A 27721-nucleotide genomic window follows, 5' to 3' on the forward strand; every position below is an offset into this window, starting at 1 on the left:
CAACATTATAATGGTTCTTTAGAGATTTAATGGATGCACCGTTTTCAAACATTTGAATAATTTCAAGCTCTCAGTTTTTGTTTAATTTGAAAGCACAGCTCTTGCGTTTGACCATCGTTTTTGCGATTTCTAAACAGAAAAAAAAAAAAAAAAAATTCTGACATTCCTGACCTAAATAACGAAACAAAATTTGTCCTTTTGCGGTGCGACAGAACACAACAGATGCAATGCACAAAATCAAACTAAACATTTGGTTTCTTTTTTTTTTTTTTGTTTTGAGCGGTAGGTGTGAAGCCAGCGGGGGTTGCAAGATAATAGGTATAGTAATCTCCCAATGACAACTTATAATGCCTGTTCTTGTTGCTTATTTACAACTTGCAAAACATCTGTTTATATCTATCCTAGTTGAATTTTATGATTTCTGGTTGTTTTTTTTTTTTTTAATTTGGAGCCTTGAAGTGTCCCGGTAAGTCTAGTCTGCTGTACTTGATTATTACCATATTTAATGTTGGTAGTGTCTTACTGTGTATTTAATTTATCAATTAAACTTTATTTTACGTATGTATGTATGTACAAGAAAATCATGTTATATGTGGGGTCAGCAAGTGCTTGCTTATGTCCGCAGTTTCAGCCATCCATGGTAGGTCTTGGAACATAGACCCCGTGGATATGGGGGTCTTACTGTACTAGGTAAGAAGGACCTTGTGTATTGATGAGTCTGCATTTGTCTTCATTTGAGACACCCTATTTTGTGCTAATTTTTGATGTGTTGCAAATCATCATAAATGATTTTTTTTTTATTACCCTCTATACCAAAAAAACAAGTTTGATTGCAAATTTATTGATAGGTACTGTTCTCTTATCAGTTATTAGTTTTGTGTTGCAATCTTTTCACTGCCTCTAAACATAAGACTTGTTCTGCCAGAATGTGGTTCATCAGCGCTCAGTTCTTTCCTGTGCTTTAAACATTCTAACCCACTTACTCGCCCTTCTTTCATCATTTGCAGAATTCGTGCACACAGACACTCCCTCCATGCATGGTGTTGCACAGATCCTTTTACAGTAAAAAAAATTAATCACCACATATTCTACTGAAATATGTTAAGGGCTTTAGCCTCAGGCTGCGAGAGATTTAGACAACATACAAGTTAGTGCAAACGCATCATATTAGTCCGCAACTAAACTGTGAATTAGCAAAAATATATGCAAAAGCGGCATCGTTTAAGTTATATCTCATATTGTGAATACCTTTACAACGAGTTGCCATGATATTGCACTACTTCGAATAAGTAACGCTTCACCAAAGGAGAAGACTGTTGTTACTTATTCTCGGCGGATACCACCACCCAGAAGGCACCATTTCAGGGCTATTTGGCCCTTCTTCGGTCGGTGGGTGGGTGGGTAAGTACCCTAGTGATGCATCTGAAAATAGCCCTGAAACGGTGCCATCTGAGTGGTGGTATCCGCTGAGAATAAGTAGTAGTAGTAGTAGTAGTGGCATGTGATGCAGGAAAGCAAGTGTATGAGCTTATGCAGCATCAGCCAACAAAAAAAAAAAAAAAAAAAAAAAAAATCACACCATTCTCTCCAAATGCCTGTCCAGTTCCTCCTTAAATTTATTCAACCTATCAACTTCCACAACGACAGATGGAAGTTTGTTCCAGCAATTAACCACCCGCTGGCTAAAGGCAAATTTCCGCACATTTATTCTACATCTGTCTTTTCTTAATTTGAATTTATGCCCCCTTAGGTTCGTAATCTGAACAAGTGGAAGGATCCCATCAGAATTCAGTGTGCTCAACCCATTCAAGGCCTTATATACCTCAATCAGATCACTGCGCAGGTGCCTAGTCTCCAGCCACTGCAATTTGCAGAACTTAAGCCTCTCTTGGTAAGAGGATCCCTTCATTCCCCTCACCAATCTTGTTGCCCTTCTCTGTACACGCTCAAGTAAATCTACATCCTTCCTAAAATGAGGCCTCCAGACCTGTACGCAGTACTCAAGGCGTGGCCTGACCATTGCCTTATACAGAGGGATAATCACCTCCTTTTCCCTGCTAGCAAAATTCCTATATATCATTGACAAAACCCCATGACCTGCCCTGGCAGCCTGTCTGCATTGCTCAGAAAACTTCATATCTGCCTGCACAATTAGTCCCAGGTCTTTTTCATTTTCTACCACCTTAAGTGTAGTACCACACAGTTGGTATGTTTCTTTGGGGTTACTTCTACCCATATGCAGTACTTTGCATTTGTCAAGGTTAAACTTCAGTTGCCACTTCTTAGCCCATCTGCCCAAATTATCTAGATCCTGTTGCAGTAGCACACTGCCATTACTGTCATTAACAACCCTGCCAACCTTTGTATCATCTGCAAACTTCGACATCAAGCCTGATATACCTTCATCAATATCATTGATAAATATACAAAACAACAGTGGACCTAACACCGAATCCTGTGGGACACCACTAATAACATTAGTTGACGAAGAGCCGCACCCATTGATTACCACCCTCTGTCTTTTCCCACTCAACCATCCTTTTATCCATTGTAGCAACTTACCCTTAATACCATTCTGCTCCAATTTGTACAATAGTCTTCCATGCGCAACAGTGTCAAAAGCTTTCCTGAAATCCGAATATATGATATCAAAATTATTTTTTTCATCCAGTTCCTTTGTAACCACATCATAATATCCTATCAAATTTGTCAGACAAGACTTTCCCTTAACAAACCCATGCTGTGTCTGAATTATTGCTGCAGTCTTGTCTAGATGATCCTGCAATGCATCTTTAACCAGCGACTCCATTATTTTACCCGGAACAGAAGTTAAACTAACTGATCTGTAATTACTCGTGTCACCCTTCGATCCCCCTTTCTGAATTGGGGATACATTTGCACATCTCCAGTCCATGGGAACCTCCCCTGTGTCCAAGGATGCTCTCATAATTATGGCTAAGGGTTTGCTTAGTTGCTTTGCCGCCTCCTTTAATATAACTGGATAGATCCCATCCACCCCAGGTGCTTTTCTTACGTTTAACTTCAACAATTTCTCTTCCACTTTGCTCTAAGTTATTACAAAATCATTAAGTATCTTGCTACAATTTGATAACCTTCTGCCATTTTCAAACCTTAATAATTCCTCACGTGTGAATGTAGATGCAAAATACTCATTCAGTTTGTTTGCTATCTGAGCAGGATCATCAACAGTCGAACCATCGATGTCAAGTGGAGCAATCAGATTCATCCCCTTTTAGAGTTTATATAAGTAAAGAAATCCTTGCTGTTTTTCTTAGCATCTTTTGCCAAGGATTTCTCGTGATCTGCCTTCGCCCGCCGAACCTCCTTTGTCGCCTAATTACAGATTAACTTATATCTGCCATAGGCTTCTGAGTCGCTTGATAATTTATATGCATCCCATGCATTCTTCTTCTTCTCTGTTACAAGTCTCATTAGTTCATTTGACAACCATTTAGGCCTAAACCTTGAACAATATTTCTTAATAGGTATGAAACTTTTAGTAGCTTCCACGATTAATTCCTTGAATGCTCCCCACTTAGAATTTACTGTTGGTAACATCGTCAGTTGATCCCACTGTACAGAATTTAAAAACTGTCGGAGACCACTGTACTCGCCTTTACAGAAGCAAAAACCCTTTCCTTTACCCCTGATGGTAATTAAATCTTTAAGTAAATCCCACATCAGTACACTGTGATCACTGCCACCTAGTGGTTCTTTTATCTGCAAATTCCTAATACATGAATGATCACTGCTGATAACCAGATCAAGAGTATTACTTTCTCTGGTTGCATCTCGAACATGCTGCTGCAGAAAACAATCATCCAATAAATCCACAAAAGTCTGACTAGTGTGTGAGTGCCCAACCCACAAGTTCCAGTCAATATCAACAACAGTCTTCTCATTTGGTGAAGCGTTACTTATTCGAAGTAGTGCAATCTCATGGCAGCTCGTTGCTAAGGTATTCACAATATGAGATATAACTTAAACGATGCCGCTTTTGCATATATTTTTGCTAATTAAGAGTTTAGCTGCGTACTAATATGATGCGTTTGCACTAACTTGTATGTTGCACATGTTCTACATAAAAATCACTTTTCTAGTATCAAAATTGCATCTTTTACTAATGATTGCTGAGAGGAACTGACTACACATTGAAAGTTATTAGTTATTCAGCTACTAACAGTGCATGTATTTGTAGTAGCAAATTATGCAAGAAAGCAAGCTTTATATGGCATCAGCTGAAAAAGGGGGGAGGAATCCCACTTCACCTATTCATTCCAATACAGCCACTCCCCAACTACGTAAGGGTTACATTCTAGGAATTTTACGTAAGTCCTAAATGCCGAATTTCCCTAAATGCTTATGCAGCATGCAAATTTGATTGAAGCCAAAAAGAAATGTTCGATGAACATGTAAATAGAATTATTTATTCAATTTTTTTATCTCATTCACAGGAAAAATTACAAAAAAAGAGGAGACCGGCATAACGTCAGTAAGTTTTACCATTCGAGCATCGTTGCCAGAATTAACTCTCCAGCCAATAAGCATGCTGCTGCGGAAGTTAAGGGCTGTGGAGATTTAGCAGGGTTTTTTCAACACATCACAATTTCTCTGCAGCTGCAGAATCATCACTGGTGACTTCACTGCATACTTTAATATTTTGGAAACCAGCACAATGGTTGAACCTATTAAGCCACCCGTTGCTTGCCACGAACTTGGCTTGGGGTTCACTGTACTTATCCTTAATATCTTCATAAATACTTCTTGCTTTTGCTTGAATGGCCATTGGACTTGGGGGCACTCGCTTCTGAATCTGATTTTCCCTCCATGTTATTAATAGCTTTTCCATCTTCAATATAGCTGAACGCTGTTTTGTGATCACTGTTGATCTTAAATTCGTTGATCCTTTAACATGTTCTTTTTATATATGCACTGTCCCTTAAAATAGTATTCACTGTTGAAGCAGCAAGACCTAACTCCATACATTGAATAGATGACAAACTTTGTCCTGCTTCTTAATCATGTTCATCTTCATTTCTAAATCAATTGGCCAATTTTTAGTTTTGTTTCCAGGCATTTGCACTTTCTGGTGTCCCTTTCCCTTCACCATTGTAATAAGTAAATAGGAATGATGAGAAGATTCTGAAAATTTATTTGTTTTTTATATGATTGAAGATTTCAGTGAAGGGGAACTCATTTCACCATAATACTGTAATGTAAAAACACAAAGAATTCCAGTTATCAGTATTATTGCAAGTGCAATAAGATCGAGTTTACTACCCATTTATAATAGACTACGCTAACAGAAAAGCCCAATAAACTGGAAAGAGCAAATTGTTTTTATTGTTGTTTGGTAGTGACCTTCAGAAATGTGTTTTAGAAAAATATCACAAAGGCTTTCAAAATTGATTCTTATAATGGAACATATGATAACAATGAAAGTGTAGTGCAATTTCCATTATAAAAGTGACCTTTTAGAGGAATAAATAGCTTAGTTATAGCAAAAATTTCAACTTCCAAGGTCTTGGAATGAATTACCAAAAAAAAAAAAAAAAAAAACCCAATGTGTTGTTGAGTTCACATTCCAATATTTTCACGATAATTTATTATCGTGAAAATCCATTTATATCTCCATTTATTCCTACGGGATGCAAAATGTTTCCACATTTTTCCCCCCCCCCTCACTGGCCGGCAAAAACTTGCGTAAAGTCAGATGACTGTAAGTTGAGTATTACGTAAGCCAGGAGTTGCTATAGTTTGTGTTTAGTTCTTCCTTGAATTTATTTTAGCTGTACACTTCCACAACAACAGATGGAGGTTTGTTCCAGCAATCAACCACCTGCTGGCTAAAGGCAAACTTCTACACATATATTCTGCAACCATCCTTTCTCAATTATATTGGTGGCTGGAACAACATTGGATGTTACAAATTGCAAATTTTACAGGACAGCCAATTTAATGGAAACGCAATAAAAGCTACATAGTTGTCAAGGAAATCTCACATCCAACGTTGTTCCATTGTAATAAATGTTTTCCAACAAAGGAGAAAAAAAGAAATAGAATCTTTTTTTTTTTTTTTTGAAATTTTTAATAAGAACACAGAGGAAAGTTTAATATTGTCCACAATTACATTGAACACTTACATTAGAATTCGGTAAAAAAGCATCGAATTAAGTGAAATGAAACTTAAAAAATTAAAAATCAGAAATAGCACACACATCATATCGGATATTCTCGTGCACTTGGAATATTTTCATAAAACTCGCGGTGTGTAGGGTCCATTAGGTATTTTGTCATGTCCATAAGATCTTTCTTTTTTGCTTTTGAGATTGGAAGAGAGGCTGAGTATAATAGTGGTAGTTCACAATACTTAATCACCTTTGGTTTCGCTGGGGAAAACAGGATCATGGTGCCATGGCCTCAACACGTTGAGGCCATGTAACTGGGTCATCTGCGGTCACTTCAACCACACATACTGAGTGATCTTCATTTCTATCTTGATTTTTCTGGGGGCAATATAGTCGAGATCTTTGAAGTAGGCCTGGCTCATTTCAGCGATCATGAAAGGGCCTGTTTATCTTGGCATTCGCAATGACTGACTTCCAGTCTGAAGGGACAAGAGGTTTTTCCTTTTTTTTAGCATGCTCAATAAGTGCAAAATTCTTGTCATAGGGCAAAAAACTGTGCCCCGTGATTAAAAATTTTTGATGTATCTCAGTGAAGTAACGTAATGATATCAAGTAAATCGGTACAACTTAATGATGTTCCAGTTGTTATTCTGACCCGTGCAGCAGTCAGACCACACAATCAGTCTTCTTTCTTGGCCAATGAGTAGAGGCTCGTATGATGAGGTCACATATTTTAATATGCACAATCCAATTTCTTTATATCCACGCTTGGCTAAGCTTTCATGCCATAAGAGCTTGTTAGCCTGATTTTCTGTCATTGTGGATGCACAGATTGTACGTTGAATATTGGCGCTGATAGTAAACATCAGAGTGCGTTAACATGGGCGTAAATAAAACCTGTTGTAAGTCAACGCAAAGTGTGACAAAATTCGCAGTATTTGAATCATGGGTAAGGGTTTTATATGCTTTGTCAGCCTTCGTGTGATGAATAAGACTTTCTTGTAAGATCTTATTTCGCCCTTCTTCGTTGTGAGCTAGAATCAGGCGGGCACAGTTTTTATCGCACTGTTTGCAAGTATCTGACCGCAGTGCACCAAATTGCAAATTGAACTCTTTTGAAAATTTTTCTGTACTTTGTGGAATTTGCAGGACTGTCAGGGTACTTTTCTTGAAATAGGCGATACATTTTAGTTAAGTTTAAGTCAGGGCTCAAAAAAAGTTTTGATGAAACATTTCTACTGTAGTGACTAACTTCAGTTGGGGAAAGAAGCAATATGCTCTCTGATATTTGAGTTTACAACTGCATCAACAGCGTGTTGACCGCTGAAATGTAATCCCCTTTTATCTTTTGGTGCGACCTCCCCGTCTTTCATTTTTTGTTGTAATATCTGTACTCGTCTTAGGGAGATAATAAATGCATTGCACAATGTCTTGCGCCTACGTAGCCAGGTGGGAAGGAGCAGCAGTGCATAGCATATGCTTCTTGATTAGACTGAGGTTCGAGCCCGTCACCACCAAATACGGAGGATGCGGAAAGGTCAGGGAGTGACCACCACATATCCCGGAGCAATATTGCTAATGCTCCTTAAAAAAAAAAACCCAAATAACAAATAAATAACAAGCACAATGTCTTCTGGCAAACAGGCCTCCCATTGAGACTATAATCAAAACCAGCCAATTGTGTTGAAATCGAATCTGTTTTATTTGGACGTCTTTTTTTTGGCTCTCGTAAGGTAATTAACTAGAGCAGTTAAAAGGGTTTGTTCGTTGTAACTTACCTCGTGAAACTGTCGGAATAAATCAAGGACCATGGAAGGGTGAGGTCACTGCACCCTGACTTGCACGTTGCTAAACAACCTCGAGGACAGGACGGTGGCTTTTTATCTGAAACAACTTTTCCCGTACGCCGATTCACATAACTTTTACCACTGTCTTTCAAACATTTACGCTTTTTGTCTTTCCACTCCGCGATGTTCAACACCCATTTATGGTTGTTCATACTGTCTAAATCACTATTAGATACCTGCGTTATAGCAACAAACTTGATAGAACTGAAACCAAAATGAATTGTAACCTCTGGCTCACTGGCTCACATCCAGCGTTGCTCCACAACCTGATATCAAGACATGTGCTCTTTAAACCGATTTATCACTATCTACCGGTGAGTTTGAGAACTAAAACTTTACGCATTCCGATTCAGCGAGTCACAATCAATGTTATTCCACAAAAAAAAAGACTTTGCCAAAATAGTCACATCCAATGTTGTTCCAGCCATCAATTAAATTTTAATTTATATCATCTTGTGTGCATAGTCTCAGAAAGAGGAAGAATCCCATCAGTATTGAGCTTGCTCAATCCATTCAAAGTGTTAAACACTCATCAGATCACCTCACAGGTGTCTAGTCTCCACATGCTGCAGTTTGCTAACTGAAGCCTTTCTTGATAAGATCATCCTTTTGTTCTCCTCCCCAATATCTTTGCCCTTCTCTGTATCCATTACAGCAGCTCTACATCCTGCCTAAAATAAGGCCTCTAGACTTTATGCCGTAATCAAGATGTAGCCTAACCATTGCCTTATACAATGGAATAATCACCTGCTTATCCCTGCTAGTAAAATTCCTGTATATCATCAACAAAATCCCATGAGCTGTCCTGCCAGCCTGTCTATACTGCTAAGAGAACTTATCTGACTGCACAATTACCTCCAGGTCTTCTTCATTTTCCACTACCATGAAAACTTTCCCACACAGTTGGTACATTACTCTCTGTTACTGCTACCCATATGCAGTATTTTGCATTTGTCAATGTTAAACTTCAATTGCCATTTCTCACCCATCTGCCTAATTTTTTCTAGATCCTGTTGCTGTAGCATACTGTCATTAACCACCCTGTCAACCTTTGTATCATCTGCACACTTTCGCATTAAGCCTGATATGCCTTCATTAGTATCATTAATAAATATAAAAAACGAGCCCAGCACCAAAACCTGGGGGAATTCACTAATAAGGTTCAGCAATGAAAAGCAGTGTCCATTGATTAGAACTTCATCTTCTATCACTCAGTCATCCCTTTACCCATAGCAGTAACTTTCCCTTATTGCCACACTGCTTAAATTTGTACAGCAGTCTTTTTTGTGCAATAGTGTCAAAGGCTTTCCTGAAATCCAAGTATAAGATAACAAAATTTTTTGCATCCAGTTCCTTTGTGACTGCATCATAGTATCCAATCAAATTGGTCAGACAATATTTTCCCTTCACAAACCCAAGTATAACTACACTCCTGTCTATAGGTGGTGCTGCATCACTTCTTTAACCTGTGACTCCATTATTTTCCCTGGAACAGGAAAATAATGGATTCAATTCTTGAAAACAGGCAAGTGAAATTGCTTGAAATTGCACAAATAGTGAACATGAGTAAGTCGACTGTTCACAAAATTCTTCACGATGTCCTTGGCTTTCGAAAGGTATGCTGCTGCTGGGTGCCCCGGCAATTGTCAGAGGAGGACAAAGCAAAATGCATGGGGATGTGTCTGGAGAACCTGTTGCGATACAGCGATGATGGAGAGGATTTTCTCGCTCGCATAGTCACAGCAGATGAAACGTGGCTTCATCGCTTTACCCCAGAGAGCAAGGCACCTCCGTAGCCAGGTGGGAAGAAGCAGCAGTGCGTAGCACACGCTTCTTGATTAGACCGGGGTTCGAGCCCGTCACCACCAAATACGGAGGATGCGGAAAGGTCAGGGAATGACCACCGCATATCCCGGAGCAATATGGCCTTAGTTGCTAATGCTCCTAAAAAAAAAACCAAATAACAAAATAACCCAGAGAGCAAATGAGACTCCATGACCTGGAAACATACACGATCTCATGTGTGCAAAAAATTCAAAACTGTTCCCAGTGTCTGAAAAGTCGTGGCCACAGTGTTCTGGGATCACCAAGGTGTTCTGTTGGTGGATTTCTTGCAGAAGGGAGGAACAATCAATGCACAGCTTTACTGTGCAATATTGGAAAAACTGAAAACCAACATTTGATGCAAATGACCAGGACTCCTGACAAGTGGTGTGATTTTGTTGCACAACAATGCAACTCCACACACTGCCCACGTCACTCGTGAGTGGTTGCGCCATAATTGTTGGGAAACACTGTCACATTTCCCCTACAGCCCAGACTTAGTACTTTCAGACTTCCATTTGTTAGGCCCTCTGAAAAAAACACCTTTCAGGAAAACATTTCGCCACAGATGAGGAAGTTCATCAGGCGGTGCGATGTTGGTTACTGCGTGTGGGCACGGACTTCTTCAGTACTGGTATTGATAAACTGATCTGTTGTTGGGACAAGTACATCAATAAAACTGGACACTTTATGGAGAAGTAGTTCGTGTTCACTTATTTCTTGGTGCGTAATTTCAACTTCGTATTATTAAACATCATCAAGAGAAAAAATGCGTCGCCTTACTTTTTGGAAACCCCTCGTATGATAAACTTATTTTTATCAATTTAACCTCTTTCTCTAATATTCACCTAAATGTGATGATTTCAATATTCAAGGGTTCTTTTATAATACTAAATCATATAGTTTGTTCAACATAGTATTTAAATATTATAATTATTTTTGTCAAGATTTACCACTTTCAATTTGTTTATTTTAGGCAAACAGTGTAAAAATACGTGAACTTGATGCTCCTAGCTGGTTGCATAAATTTATCATTGGTCGAAAGGGAGCTAATATTAGGCAAATAACGCAAGATCTGACTAAAGTAAGTATATACCTGAAGATTTAATAATCTTTATTCAGATTTCTTCTTCATTTTTTATTGAATTAAAGATATGGTATGGAAAATTATGTGAGGTTTATGATTATGTTAATGAAGGTGGCATCTGCTTATTGTACAGACTGTCTTTTTAAAAACTCATAAGTTAGTGGATTTATGTGAATATATCCTTAAAAAAATTAAGCTAGTTAATGCCTTAAGCTCCATGTATTTAAACACATACAGCGATGGTTCAATATATCTCCTTGCTAGTTTATATATATATATATATATATATATATATATATATATATATATATATATATGTTATCAAAAGAAGTGGTTAAGAGATTTTTGAAATCGAGATACATAAAGGATTATATCTCTAGGTTACTACTTTAATAGTAGAAAGAACCCAGCAACTATAAGGGATGTAGATAATAAATATATAGACAAGGAGTATGAGGTAAAGTATAGTCTAAGGAACCAGCAGTCGAAACTATAGGAAAAAATGCATATAAGTACCTGTAAATAAAATAATGTTGAATTATGTTGAATTATTTCCCTGCCTTTTTCTTTCAGCTATGTATTATTTTCCCTCCAGCTTACTTCTGCTACGCATTACTCAAAAACTCCAGGTATTGTTCACTTATTATACTTTTGGTTTCGATTTTAGTTTGTTTCTTGGCATATTTCAACTTACATATTTTTTGCACCTGCTTTTTCCTTGCAATACAAATATTTGGTATTAGCTCCCTTTTATACTGATGCTTACAAAGCCAGAGCCCTTACTATAAGGTTGGGTTTCACAACCCCAGCTAGCTCAGTGTGAGTTAACAACTTGCTCTTTGCTTTTTATCTTTCTACTATCTATTTCTACCTTTCTTCCCATTGGTAAAACTATTAGTGTATACGAGGGTGATATGAACGTTCCTACTATCCTCCTCCTCCTATTGCTATTTTCATCTTTATTTACTTTACTACTCCTTTTTCCCTTCTCTGTCCTCAATTTAATACCTCACCTTATACCATGTGCTTGTTCCAAATTATTTAATTCTAATTTCCACAAAATTACTACATTTAAATCCTACACAAAACTTTATATATTTTTATTAAGGACACCTTTTCCCATTCTGAAAACACTTAACTGTGTTTTATTCTAACTTGATCCTTATTTTTACCTTAATAATTGACACTTCTTTGGGACTACCTTGTCCATACTGTATAAGAATGTTGCTTTTTGGCCTTTCACCTTTCTTCTACTACTATGGACAAGTATAGAAATGCTGTATCCGTTATATCCTGATACATGGTCAGGTAGTGTCCCCTGATGAAATACCTGACCATGTATAATCAATTTAGCTGACATCAGATTCTGCATATTTGTCTTACCTGTATTCGACTTTTATCATAATATGTCCTCCCATATCTGATGCATCTACCACTTTTTATTTTATTTGTATTATACTTTATCTTATTATTAATAATTTTATTTTACAGTTTACTCACCTCCTATTGGCTTTGTAATTCAGCCCATAATTTTCTTAATTCATCAAAACTTTTAGGATATTAACATTCTTTCAACTTTTACATATCTACTGTACTTTTTCTACTATCCTTACCCTTCTATTCACTGGCACTTTGTGTAATTTTCACTTCCATGTATGCGTACTTTATCTAATATATCTTTTCATACATACTTATATATACTTTTGCATCCTTTAATGCTGCTTTGCACCTTTAGGTGCATCTGTTATACCTGACTTATTAATTTTTCATCAACTAAAACCTTTTCTTATCCACTTAAACTTTTATTTTAAAATTACATTTAACACACACACACACACACACACACACACACACACACACACACACACACACACACACACACACACAGGGGTATCAAAAAGTTCATACCCTGATCTAGATAAAACATCAGTAGGAAGATGCAGGAAGTTGTCTACATGTTCAATAACTAATGTGAAATTTCAATCCTGCGGGTGATTGTACACCAGAGGTGGAGCCCGGAATTTGAGGAAGGATGCTATGGTTGAGGAAGTGGAGTATCGAGCAGTGATCAAGTTCCTGCATTTGCAGGGCAAGAAAGCTCAGGAAATTGATGAAACAAAAGCTGTGTATGGGCAGAATTGTCCATCCTGTGACACTGTAAAAAGTGGAAACAGGAGTTCCAGTGTGGTCATACAAGTGTCTTTTGACGAGCCAAGAGAAGGAAGGCCATCAACATCCACAGACAGTGAGATGGTTGCAAAGATTGAGCAGCTGGTGCTGGGTGACAGACGTGTGACAATTCATTTCATCGCAAAAGCAGTGAGAATTAGTTATGGGTCTGCCCACAGCATTTTACATGACCATCTGCACATGTCTAAGGTCTCCACACAGTGGGTTCCAAGATTGCTAATGCCTTTGCAGAAGCCGTTGCCACCACAGACTTTGTTGCCCAGTGCAGGTTCGAACTACTGCAGCACCCACCATATTCTCCTGACCTAGCACTGTCAGACTTCTTGTTTGGAGAAGTGAAAAAACCATTGCATGAAATGCCACTTTGATTCGTCTCAGGAAGTCATCAATGAAGTAGAATTGTGGTTTCAGGCAGAAAGTGTGGACTTCTATGATCGAGGCATTAAACAACTGATTCATAGATGGGAGAAATGTGTTACTATACCTGGAGAGTACATAGAAAAGGATTAAACTTCCTGTGAAGTTTCACCTTTCTAGGGCTATTATTTTTGGTAAAGGTACGAACTTTTTGATACCCCTCGTCTGTATATATATATATGTTGTTGGCATAGATTAAGTATAAAATATCATTTTCACATTGCATTAGCAATTATTTTTATTTATTTTTAGGAAAAAAACCCCAGTACAGTTAGTATTGCAGATATAAAATTTGATGTTTGTAGCTGATAGTTTTGATGAAAAAGACACATTTCTGTGGTAATTAAACTGAATTATTTTGGGAAAAAACTGAAACGTAATATTAAAGATAGACCAAACATTTCAGTATGATTCTCTATACTTTTATCAGTGATTAACAGCAGAAAATTTTGGATAAAGAATGATATCCACATTGCTGCTAAAACCCTATTTGTTCAGGGATCTAGAAATACAAAGAAAGTATCTACATATATTGGAAAGTTAAATGCATCTGTCCTGAAGTTCTGGTACACTTGAAATAATGTATCTGCTGACTGTATAACAAAGAATAAAAAGAAACTGCTTCTCATTGGACTATGAAGGTGATGTTGGCAGGTGGACTGGTCATTGACTCGTGCCATAATGGAATGATTTGCTGTGGGCCAGTTGCTTGGTTACTGGTCACCAGACAGATCTCCTGGATACTAGAGCTGTCAGTGGGAGAAAACACTGTTGCTAGCAAATGCATAGGTAGTCTACTTACTCACCTGGCTCTGTTGGAAAAACCTGTGGATAGAAAGAGCTACTATTTGTAGCCCCCCAGATAGAAAGGGGTGCTAGTGATAGTCTGCTGGATAGAAAGGGATGCTACTATTAGTAGCCTGCTGAATAGTGATGAGATATTTATGCTGTTGGATGGGAGTGGGTTTGCTGTATGAATGTTAGATGGGCCCATGACTTTCCTCTTTTTGTGTTTCTTGTAAGCCCTAATCATTCAGTAGTTGGCAGTCACAACAATCAGACATTTGAGTCGTTGCTCCTGGCTCATGAATTTTAATCTTGGATAAGGAGTTAAGGTGGAACACACTTATTTTATCCTATCTTTTCATGAAACTTTTAGAGTGAAACACAGATTGTAGAATCTGATTGATTGTCAGTGGTAACTTGAACCTTAATTTTTATACAAACATAAGCTTAAACCAAATATAATAAATCTGAAAACTTAATGTATTTTCTTAAGCTTGGTTAAGGAATTAAGGTAGTATCTTAAATGTTTATTTGCTCAATTTCTTGTTAGTTGTTGGCGCATTGGCTTCTGTGGCCATAATGCACCTCCCAAGGTTTTTTTTTTTTTTTTTTTTGCGTTTTTACTCTGATCCAAGCCCAAGGTGGGATTTGAACCTGCGACCTTTGGGTTACCAGCAAGCACTTTACCCACCTGGCTAGCCTGGTCAGTTTTAGATTCTTAAGTTTCAGCAATAAATTAATTTTTGTTATCCACTTAATTTTGTAATATTTTGCTGGTTTTTTACTGTAATACTTTGTAAGTTAAATTCTTATCTTAATAATGGTTGCCACAAGGTCTACTTCACCTGTCTCATCACAGGAGATATCATAACTTTATGATAGGCAATGCTAAGTGATTGTCGTTCAAGTTGAGAGTGTATCACATTTGCAGCCTTTAGAGTGTATTCCAAAGTCACCCTTGTAAATAATCATGGTTCCACTGATGATTGTCTTCTGAATTACTGTGTCAAAATTGTGCCAGATGCAAGGAGTGTGCTAGTCTAAAACTGAAATGTGGTGCATTGCTGGATGAAATTGAATCATTGAAGAAATGGGTAATTCCCAAGAGAAAAATAAAACTGGGGACTAATACTAGTGACCTGCCAGGCAATACAATTCCAATTCAGTTACCAAGGGAGAATGATCACATGCAGACTTTCCTATTTAAAAAGGACAGTTTTTTGCATTGGGGGAATGGAAAACCCATTCCCCCATTGCAGTGGTAATGGGGAAAACATATTTTGTATATATAAGGCCTGATGGACTGGAACCAGAGTGTTTTCCAAGAACTAAAATTAATGATATGTTTAATGATATGTGCAGTTTTTCTGAACATGATAAGAGGAATTTTATGATGGAAAGCCTTGTGGGTTTCTCAAAGGTAGCAGGATTCTGCAAGGCTTTTCAGAGGAAATGTTTATCAATGTGACGTGTCCTGTGCTTGCAAATAGAGGATCTTATTTTGTAAACACATAATATATTTGAACAAAGTAGGTACATTGGTCTTTGCCAGTACCATTGTCATTAGGAATTAATGGAAACTGCTAGTTGGTGAGGCCAGTGGTAAACACATATACAAGTTTATCTGATAATATGGGTCTAACACTTGCACACATTTCAAGAGTTCTTGTATTGAATTCTCAGGTGTCTCCGTAGCCAGGTGGGAAGGAGCAGCAGTGCGTAGCACATGCTTCTTGATTAGACCGGGGTTCGAGCCAGTCACCACCAAATACGGAGGATGCGGAAAGGTCAGGGAATGACCACCACATATCCCGGAGCAATATGGCCTTAGTTGCTAATGCTCCTAAAAACCAAATAACAAACAAAACAAACAACGAATTGAATTCTCAAAAGCCAGAGAGCCTTCTGATATTTTGAATATACGAGGGAGGGCAGTGCTACTGCAGCAAATTTATAACTTCGAAGGATGTGTTAGGTTAGTAAACAATACAGTAAGACTTAGTCTAAATTGCGTATACAGTAATATTGGGAGTTGTCGATAAAATGAGTGAGTCTGAATTGGTTAGGATAACTAATGCTGACAAAATAGGGCCAACAGGAACCTACTGCAACTTTCACTATGGCATGTGTAGTGTATTTAGGAAAAATAGGCAAAATAGGAAGAGGTTCATGCTCCTTGTCAAAAGCATTCTCATATTTGGAACTTACTCATGACAATAGAATATGTGGATAAATAGCTGGAAGTGAAGGGAAAATGAGTGGGGTATTCCATAGGCCAAAAGTTTATGAAGTGTATGACCAAGAGCAGCTGTATACAGATGGAATGGGTAAGTGCGAATGCCTTCTTATACTTGATATCAGTTTTCCCTTAGTGATTGAAACAAGTGACAGGCAGACTCACAGTGAAGGACACACTTCTTAAATCAGCTAGATGAATTGTTATTTGTTATTAGCATGTTTGAAAGTACTAGCTACAAGAATGATCTAGACACAGTATTTACCCATGAGTTAGATAGCTTACAGTTCCTTGGCTGACAATAGAGGAACTCTTAGCAGGGAGTGATCACACAGTACACTAAATGGACATAAATCATGGGATACCTACCTAGTAATGGGTAGGCCCACCTTTCGTTCAGATAAGGGCAGTCACACGGTGAGGCATTGAGTCCACTAGTTCACAAAAGCATTCCATTCCACGGGTATTTCCATCCATGCTTGCTGCACCACTGTCCATAATTCCATTGCATTCCTGGATCAAGGAACTAAAGCTCAAACGAACCTTTCCACAGCATCCCAAAGATGCTCCACAGGGTTCATGTCTGGTGAACAGGGAGGCCATTCCATGTTGGTAAAATCTGCGGAATGCTCTTCGAACCATGTTCTAGTTACCATGGCTATGTGGGAAGGTGCATTGTCCTGCTGGAAGAGTCCGTTGCCCTGTGAGTGCACAATGACCATGAAGGGATATTAAAAGAGGTATGTGATGCAAGAAAGCAAGTGTATGAGCTTATGTAGCATCAGCCAAAAAAATAAAATAAAATTCACAACCATTCCCTCAATGTTTGTCCAGTTCCTCCTTGAATTTATTTAAGCTATCAACTTCCACAATGGCAGATGGAAGTTTGTTCCAGCAATTAACCACCCGCTGGCTAAAGGCAAATTTTTGCACATCTATTCTACAACTGTTTTTCCTGAATTTGAATTTATGCCCCCTTAGGTACATAATCTGAGCAAGTGGAAGAATCCCATCAGAATTCAGTGTGCTCATTGCATTTGAGGCTTTGTACACCTCAATCAGATCACTTTGCAGGTGCCTAGTCTCCAGCCACTACAATTTGCAGAACTTAAGCCTTCCTTGGTAAGAGGATCCCTTCATACCCCTCACCAATCTTGTTGCCCTTCTCTGTACACTCAAGCAAATCTACATCCTTCCTAAAATGAGGCGTCCAGACCTCTAAACAGTACTCAAGGCGTGGCTTGACCATTGCTTTATACGAAGGGATGATCACCTCCTTTTCCCTGCTAGCAAAATTCCTGTATATCATTGACAAAACCCCATGACATGCTCTTGCAGCCTGTCTGCATTACTCAGAAAACTTCATATCTGACTGCACAATTACTCCCAGGTCTTTCATTTTCTACCACCCTAAGTGTAGTACTACACAGTTGGTACATTCCTTTGGAGTTGCTTCTACCCATATACAGTACTTTGCAATTTGTCAATATTAAACTTCAGTTGCCACTTCTCAGCCCATCTGCCCAAATTTTCTAGATCCTGTTGCAGAAAAACACACTGCCATTACTGTCATTAACAACCCTGCCAACCTTTGTATCATCTGCAATCTTTGACACTAAGCCTGATGTTGTTTTGTATATCGATCAATATCATTGATAAATATACAAAACAACAGTGGGCCCAACACCGAACCCTGTGGAACTCCACTAATAACATTAGTCCACGAAGAGCAACACCCATTGATTACCACCCTGTCTTCTCTCACTCAACCACCCTTTTATCCATTGTAGTAACTTACCCTTAATACCATTCTGCTCCAATTTGTACAGTAGTCTTCCATGCGCAACAGTGTCAAAGCTTTCCTGAAATCCAAGTATATGATATCAAAATTAATTTTTGCATCTGGTTCCTTTGTAACCACATTATAGTATCCAGTCAAATTTGTCAGTCAAGACTTTCCCTTAACAAACCCAATATGTGTCTGAATTATTGCTGTAGTCTTGTCTAGATGATCCTGCAACGCATCTTTAACCAGTGACTCCGTTATTTTACCAAGAACAGAAGTTAAACTAAGGGCGGAAATACCACCCTCTGTCTTCTCCCACTCAACTGTTGACACCATTGTCACTTCATGAAACTTCACTTGTATACATGTCAAATGTACGGGAGCTATATTTACCAATTAGTTTATTGCTCAGAGAGCTCTGTTGTCATTGGCTGTATTCACAAGATAACACGTCGGGCTTCAAGGTCAAATGACATTTTCAGGAGCTCAGATTTTTCTGTTCGAACAGAAATTTCATTAGGCATGACAAGAGGAAAATGGAGGAAATGCTAATAGAAAATTAAATTAGAAGTAAATAATTTGTTTTGAGCGCACAAGTAAGAATATCCAAAAAACAAATAACATCAAGGACGTTGCACCTGTGCCTATTCCGAAGCACCCTCCACTTCGACCAGCTACTCGGCATACTCACTACAAATGTCCAGTCAGAGGGAGGCTCAAAAATGGCCAAAGGAGGAAAATATACCAACAGAATTACAATTAGCAAATTGAGAGGACAAACAATCTATCATTTCAATTAGCACAACTCATAAAAATTTCTTACAAGTTCAATTTTTAGCGTTGAAAAATAGTTTTTTGTTGTAATTAAATTTCATTAATTTTTGTTTCGTATTTTGACAATAAATCCTTATTCAAAATTAAACTTGCAGTATTTCAATTTTCCTTAAAGGTACAACTAATTTTTCCTTAGCGCTGATTAAATTTCGTATTTTGCCCTTGAATGTTGTCATCCTTAATTGGATTATATAGGGAATTAAATTATTCTTTATTCATCTGTAAGTACATCTTGAAACGATTTTCATCTTCTAAGTCCTGCAGTAAATGATGGAATTTGCCTTTTTCTGTTCTCTTCCAGTTTGTCCTGTATCTGTTGCTTACTCTCTTTTGTTTTCTCGGCTATAAGAAAAGCGCATGCATTTTCTAAATCTTCTTCAAAATCCGAAGAGAAGGATGAACTGTGGCAATTCATTTTGCTTCAGGTTTCCTCAAAGAGACTGACACATATACGATGTTACAGGTTTCCAGATGTACCCCTTTTGGAATTATAATAAAATTTCCAAGATATCCCTTTTTTAACATTTGAAATGGGGAATTTTAAAAAAGCAGAAATCATAAAACAACCTGTTGAGATGATTATTTAGAAAAAAAGAATTAATTGACAATAAAGTTGTTGTTGAAATGCACTCTTAATTAAAGACTCAAAAAACAACATTCTATCCTATTTACAAAGAGGGTTATAGAATATTTATATTATGCTTACTTTGTAACCTTTTATATTCTACTTGACTTCTTTTTTTATTTCGTTGTAATGGTTTAAGGCTCAGGCAACAAACTTTTTTTATTTAAAATTCCCAATATCAATATCGATTTGCTGTATGAAGAATATGTTCTGTTGAAATCATTCCATAAAAATATTGCGACAAAAGACCTCAAAAATACCACTGATGTTTGGATTAAAATTTTAAATGCATATGAAGTACGTAATACAGAAAAAAATATTAATTTTGTTTTTACCTTTGCCTCACTCAAATGCAATGAGTGAGGGAGTATTTAGCTCAATGTTTAATGCATGGAAAAAGGATAGAAATAAGAATGTTGAAGGAGAAATGTTGCCGAAAATCAATCACAATATGTCATGCAAAAAGTTTTATGCAAATGCATTAAAAAATGAAAAACTGTTAAAGAAAATTCCCTCAAATGAAAAGTATTGCTAGGTAAATATTTTCTTTTTTATAAAATAAATCAGGTTTATTGAATGTGTATTGTAAACAATTATTTAAAACATTTGATGTTAATATTTATAAAAAGTTTCCTTTTAGTGTTTATAACTCTTGCAGTAAAATTTTCCGAATTAAAGCATGGTCTATAATTCGGTTAATTTTATTAAAAGTTGACTAATTTTGCATTCCACGAACTTGTAAAAATAAACAAAATATAGAAATAAAATGGTTGTTATTAAAATTGTTTGGTTTTCTTAAGATGTGATGCATGTACCCCTAAACGAGGAATGAATACCCCAAACATAAGCATGACTTCCCCAAGGTCAAATTTTTAATCTGATCACCCTACGTTACAATGATGCTTCTTCTCCGACCAACTTCACAGTTTACCCTAAACAGCAACGTGGCGAGAGTCCCGTGACGTGATAACAGTGTGTTTCCGCCTTAACTGGTCTGTAATTACTCGTGTCGCCCTTGGACCCCCTGTGTGAATTGTGGATACATTTGCACATCTCCAGTCCATGGGGATCTCTCCTGAGTCTAAGGATACCCTCATAATTATGGCTAAGGGTTTGCTTAATTCCTTTGCTGCCTCCTTTAATATAACTGGATAGATCCTATCCACCCCAGGTGCCTTTCTTATGTTTAACTTCAATTTCTCCTCCACTTTGCTCTCAGTTATTAAAGAATCATTAAGCACCCTGATACAATTTGATAACCTTCTGGCATTTTCCTTATTTAACTCCTCATGTGTGAATGTAGATGCATATACTCATTCACTTTGTTTCCTATCTGATCACGATCATCTACAGTTGAACCATCAATATCAAAGTGGACCAATCTGATTCATCCAATTTCTTTTAGAGTTTATATAAGTAAAGAAATCCTTGCTGTTTTTCTTAGCCTCCTTTGCCAAAGATTTCTCGTAATCTGCCTTCACTTGCCTAATCTCCTTTGTTACTTGATTACAGACTAGTTTATATCTGCCATGGGCTTCTGTGTCGCCTGATAATTTATATGCATCCCATGCATTTTTCTTCTCTGCCAAGAGTTTCATTAGTTCAAATGACAACCATTTAGTCCTAAATGTTGAACAATATTTCTTTATAGGTATGAAACATCTAGTAGCTTCCAGGATTAATTCCTTGAATGCTTCCCACTTAGAATTTGCTATTGGTAACATCATCAGTTGGTCCCACTGTACAGAATTTAAAAACTGTCTGAGACCACTGTAGTCACCTTTACAGAAGCAAAAACCCTTTCCTTTACCCCTGATGGTAATTATATCTTTAAGTAAATCCCACATCAGCACACTGTGATCACTGCCACCTAGTGGTTCCTTTATCTCAAATTATTAATACATGAATGATCACTGCTGATAACCAGATCAAGAGTATTACCCTCTCTGGTGGCCTCTCGGAAATGCTGCTGCAGAAAACAATCATCAAATAAATCCACAATAGTCTTGCTAGTGTGCAAGTAACCAACCAAAAGTTCCAGTCAATATCTGGGTAGTTAAAATCCCCCATTATAACACATTCTGATTTATTAGGCCACTGTGTATTTCTCTGTACAATTGTTCATTGTACTCATTCGAGTCATTAGGCCTATAACACACTCCTACTCTTATTTTTGCTTTCCCAGTGCTTATGTCACACCACACTGACTCAACATTGCACTGTCCATCTGTGTCAACTGTATGCACTTTCTTTAATTTTGTTTTTCTTAACAGCATAATCCCTCCTCCCTTCCTATCCTTTCTATTCTTTCTGTACACATTGTACTCCCCAAATTCCAATTCTGCATACCTAATATGTGTGACATCATGTTTCTGATATCCCAACAATATCTGCCTTTGATGTCCTGACCAACCAGATGTGGATGGTTTGCAAGGATGGACACATAACCTGGACCATTCAGAAATGCGTTTAGACGTACCAGAGGTCCCAATGTGTGCCAGTTGAACATGCCCCAGATCATTACTGACTGGCTACCTGCCCGAACAGTTCCTTGTTGACATGATGGGTGCTTAGTTTTGTGCGGTTTCTGCCAGATATACACCTCCTGTCCGCTTGAAATAACTGGAAATGGGACTCATTGGACTGGGAGACCCATCTCCAATCATTCAAGGTCCAGTGCCACTGTTCTTTTGCCCAGTTGAGGCATAGAGTCTAGTGTCATTGTGTTAGCAATGCGACTCTGGTGGAGGACAGCTCCCATAACCTATTGTGGCTAATGATCGCTTGATGGTCTTGGTGGAGATGTTTCTGGCACCTCCCTCATTGAAGTTGGCAGTGATTTGTGCCACTGTCGCTCTCCGGTTGGCTGAAACAATGTGAGACACACGTCTGCAGCCACATTCATCCGCACCTTTCTCTGCTCACGATGAAATGTTATTCTGGAAATGGCATATTCCCGATACTCTTGAGATTGTCAAACGGGGATAGTGCAATTTCTGTGTCACCTCTGCGATAGTGGCCCATGCATCGGGCAATCAGTGTAAAAGACTTGCCTGGTGCAAAGAGCGTGCACATTGGACTTTAGAAGACTGGAAGAAGGTGTGCTGGTTGGATGAGTCACATTATTTACTCCACACCGTGGATGGTCGTGTACGGATTTGGCATCAACAACATGAGGCTCTTGATCCATCATGCATGGTATCAAAAGTGCAGGCTGGTGGAGGCGGTTGTATGGAACCTGACTGTGGTTGCTGACTGTGTACAGCCCGCTATGTTACACTTTGTCCTGAATGGCAATGGTGTATTCAAAGATAACAATGTGCCGAGCCATCAGGCACTTGTTGCGCAGAAATGATTTGAGGAACACAGTTCTGACTTCGAGCATATCGATTGGCCTCCGAACTCCGCCAATATCAATCCCATAGAGCATTTGTGGGACACTATGGAAAGGTATATCAGGCGTCTGGATACACCAATCACCTCCATGCCTGCATTGCTGACCACATTACACACAGCTTAGTTGGCCATACCTCCCGAACGCTTCAGACATCTTGTTGAATCAATGCCACATTGGATAGCTGCTGTACTGAGGACAAAAGGACCTACGATGTATTAGGTAGGTGGTCATAATTCAGTGATCATTCAGTGTAAATAGGGGACATAAATTTAAATTGCAGAGGAAGAGGTATAGATTGGATTGTCAGAAGTTTTCTTTTAGACATTGAGTTGTAAATTCCTGGAATAAGTTACTTCCATGGGTAGTTGAAGCTGAGAGCCTGAGAGAATTCAGAAGTTACTTGGATTAATGCCTGCACGAGCAGGGTTTTATTTTTATTGTATGTTTACAAAAATTTTTATTTATTGTATCATTGTATCATGTGGCGAGTTATCTCCCCCCACCTCCAGCATGCACTAGCACAAAGTTGGTTAAGTAGTATTTAAACTCTTTATATTAATTACACAACCATTTAATGAATTGCCCAATGTTACATTATATTGAAATACTTGGTTTGTATGTAAATAATATAACATAACAATTGGATAATGTGCTACCATTGCTACACTGTAAATCAAGATGAAGATGATGCTCGATTTTCAGACAACATCTTTTGGTTAATGAGACTATATTCAAGCTCGCTGGTACAGTGAACTAACATAATTGTATGCATTAGCACCATCATAATCCAAACCTTCATGTAGAGAAGGCTGTGAATTTACCAGGAGTTAGTCTTTGGTATCTCATCCAGGGAAATTGTTGGACTGTATTAAGTTATGGATGACATGTACCTTCACAAGCATAATATGTCCATTGTGTCTACAATTTAATTGCAATTAATTTATTAATTTTATTTCCTAAATTTTGTGCACTTTTTGAAACACTATGTATGTTGACATAACAGCTAAGCAAATAAGGAAGTTCCAATTCAGCTAAAGGTTGAATTATTTTGCTTTATATGTCAGTCCAGTATGGTAAAAAAGATTTTTTCAAAAGAGTATTTTGCATTTCAACAACTTTAAAAGAACAGTACCTAATATATTATAACAAACTATAGTGGTCTTATATATTAAGACATTATAGGTAAAAATTTGCTAGGATTATGGAATGCTATATATGAATTTATAATTTTTATATATGAATTAAATTTATAATTTTTCAACAGAAATATTGCAGTTTACCTTATTTAGACAGAAACAATTTGTTTCTGTTTTGTAAATACAAATAAATATATGGAGTGAGAGATACCTTAAAGCATTTGTCATGCTTTTCTCGTTTGTTTTTGTACGTTCATACTAAAAAACTTTATTTAGTCATTTAGCTTTATATTTATTTTGTATAGCTCTTTCTGTTTGCATTAAAGTAATATTGGGTTAACAATTCCCATGCATCATGATACCCAGGTTTTAGAGTGAATATAATCACTTAGTAGTGGGGTAGAATATATTTCCTTAGAAATTTTTATTATTCTAATTATATAGGTTCATGTTGAGTTTAATAACGATCAAGACAAAATTAAAGTTGAAGGTCCACCAGAAGAAGTAGAAAAAGCCTGTGAGGCTCTTGAGAACATGATTCAAGATCTGCAGTCTCGCATTGTTCATGAAGAAATCTCTATTGATCCTCAGTATCATAGGCATATTATTGGTAAAAATGGAACAAACAGTAAGTATATAATAAAATTCTTTTAATTGTCTTATAAGTATGTAGTTTTCTTAATTGATAACTTTCTAAAATTAATCTGATTGAAATTTGGCTGAGATCAATTGCAAACATAAAGAAATAAAATGTTTTCTATGCATACCTAAAAGCCTGCATTATTTTATTGTTAATTTTTTTTATTATAGTAAAATATTGTTGTTGCTTATTCTGTTTGGCACACTATGGCCATAGTTGCCAATGCACCTAATAAATCCCTACACCAACAACAACAGCTTATTCTGCTATAAATAATAACTCATCGCTTTCAGAATTTAAATCAGGGTATGGAACTAAACTGAGAAGAAAAAAAAGCCAGGGTCAGAAGCAGAACTAAAACCAAAAAGCTGCTGTTTTTTGGTTCACATAAATTGTTAGCAAAGGTGGAATGATCTTGATTCTGTGACAGTACTTATCATGACAGTATTTTGTCTTATTTTAACAGAGTGGAAAGAATGGGGGATATTTAAAATTTTGGAAAGTTAAACTAATTAGCCATAGTTGTATGAACTGGCTGCTGTTGTTTTGGATGCATCAGTAATCCAATTGATTGGGAAATGGGCTTTTTGAGACTAAATTTTACTTTGCAGAATAACAGGGTTAGTTCAAATGGCAATTTATTGGAAGATATTCTGTTAATTTTATCAAGTTATGGTTGCTTAGATCATGGCCATTTCCCTAGTCTTTGCATTTTTTTATATTCCCTATTTGCTAGAAATATTGATTTATATACAGTTATTCTATATTGTTTTATATATTTATGAAAATACAGGGTGTTTCAAAATTACGTATACACACTTTAAAAATTTATATTTAATGAACAATATATACAAATGTAAATTTTTTTTTTGATACGTTGAAGACAAAAAACTATTTTTTTTACAAAAATAAAACTTTACTTTAATTGTTCAAAATGCCCTCCATCAGCATTAATGCATGAATGGCATCTATCTTCAACAGATCTACATACTGAAATGCACAGATCAAGTGGAATGTTTTCTGCTTGTTGAATTTTCATCCACAATTCCTCCAATGTTTGTGCTTTGTGACTGTAAACCCGATTTTAAGTACTGTGTTCAAGTATGGAAACCGCACCTGAAGAAAGACATCGAGCTTCTTGAAAGGGTACAAAGATGGATAACTCGCCTGGTGAGATCAGCAAAAGGGCTTCCTTATAAAGAAAGACTTCGAATATCTGGGTTGCAGAGTTTGGAAACTAGACACCTTAGAGGAGATTTGATTGAGGTGTTTCAAGGCTCTGAGAGGCATCAGTAAAATGAATGAGGACGAAATTTTCAAGATTATAAATGATGCTAGAACTAGGGGACATAAATTCAAGTTACAGGGGGAAATGTTTAGATTGGACTGCAGGAAGTTTTATTTTAGCTAGTGAGTTATAAATTACTGGAATAAGTTGCCTACATGGGTGGTAGAGGCTGACAGTTTGGGGAAATTCAAAGGTCATCTGGACAGTACCTTTGGGTCAGGGAAGTGCATAGGATGATAGGTTTTATTTCCTTTCCTTTTCTTTTATTAATTATTATTATTTATTTATTTATTTTTATTTTATTTTTTTATTTTTTTGGCTGGTGCAGCATAAGCCATAGACTTTCTTGCACCATGTGGCCATTACTAATACTAAGTATCCCGAAGCAAAAAAAATCTAAAGGTGGGAGATCTGGAAACCTTGGAGGATATTCAAAAGCACTCCCTCGACGACCTATTCACTGATCATGTAATTCATTGTCAAGATAATCGTGCACAGCTATATGATAATGTGGAGATGCACCACCTTGCATCTGCAAACATGTCTCTGATTTTTGGTACAGCACAATCTCTCAACATATCCAGAATTTTTTCCATTAACAATGCCAATGAATCGATAGGGACCAATTATTCCATATGAAGAGAGTCCCATCCACACAGTAATGCCTGGTAGATTGACATCTTTCTGTAGAGTGATGTGTGAATTTGGCCCAGTAAACAATTGTGACGATTTATATATAATCATTCATTTAAAATGTGGCCACATCTTACCACACGATTGTATCCTGAAAAGCATGATTTTTGCCATGTTTTTTAATGTACTGCTCACAAAATTGCAGTTGTCAATACAGATAATCTTCTTGGATTAAATGCAGTAATCGAGGTAAATGACTTAGTTTAATTCCTTCGTCATTATAAAAACACTTGTATGGTTTAAACCTAGCTCTTGTGAACACTGTCTTGTTGATTTTCTTGGAGTGCATAGGACTGCATTTCTTACAGCTTCAATGTTTTCATTACTTCTGGATGTCCTCTTCCTGCCACATGCTAAGTCATTGATATTCTGAATGGCTCCATGCTCCTCAAATTTATCCCACAAATGAGTAATTGTTAAATGTGTGGGCACTTTTGTACCATATCGCGATTTCCAAGCACACTGAACTTCATTGACATTTTCATATTTCCAATACCATTTTATAATTGCCTTTCTTTCTTCAAAATTTAATTGAGTACTCTCCATCGTTTTTAAGATATCTATAAAATAAAACAAAAATTAAATTATTGTAAAAAATTATCTATTTTAAGCTACAAAACGAGTTTAAGAAAATTAAATTGGTGCACATTGTTCATTAAATATAAATTTTTAAAGCGTGTATACATAATTTTGAAAAACCCTGATATTGTGAATAAAATTTATCATTTTTAGTGATAAAAATGTAAGGGTTTTTTTTTTCTTCCCCCTTTTGTAGAGTTTGAGATA

General features: G+C 37.0%; 1 protein-coding gene across 1 annotated transcript in view; it reads left to right on the forward strand.

The window, feature by feature from the left end:
• The window catches only part of Dp1 (satellite-binding protein 1 Dp1), a 189693-nt gene that overhangs the window by 92308 nt on the left and 69664 nt on the right, over positions 1–27721 (forward strand). The window contains exons 8-9 of the mRNA XM_090372689.1: positions 10797–10904; positions 24759–24942. Coding sequence (XP_090228815.1) covers positions 10797–10904; positions 24759–24942 — 292 coding nt within the window. The remainder of the gene's footprint in view (positions 1–10796; positions 10905–24758; positions 24943–27721) is intronic.

This window comes from Mastigoproctus giganteus, chromosome 4 (genome assembly GCF_048544385.1).
Source record: "Mastigoproctus giganteus isolate SK-2022 chromosome 4, ASM4854438v1, whole genome shotgun sequence".
Taxonomy (NCBI): Eukaryota; Metazoa; Arthropoda; class Arachnida; order Uropygi; family Thelyphonidae; genus Mastigoproctus; species Mastigoproctus giganteus.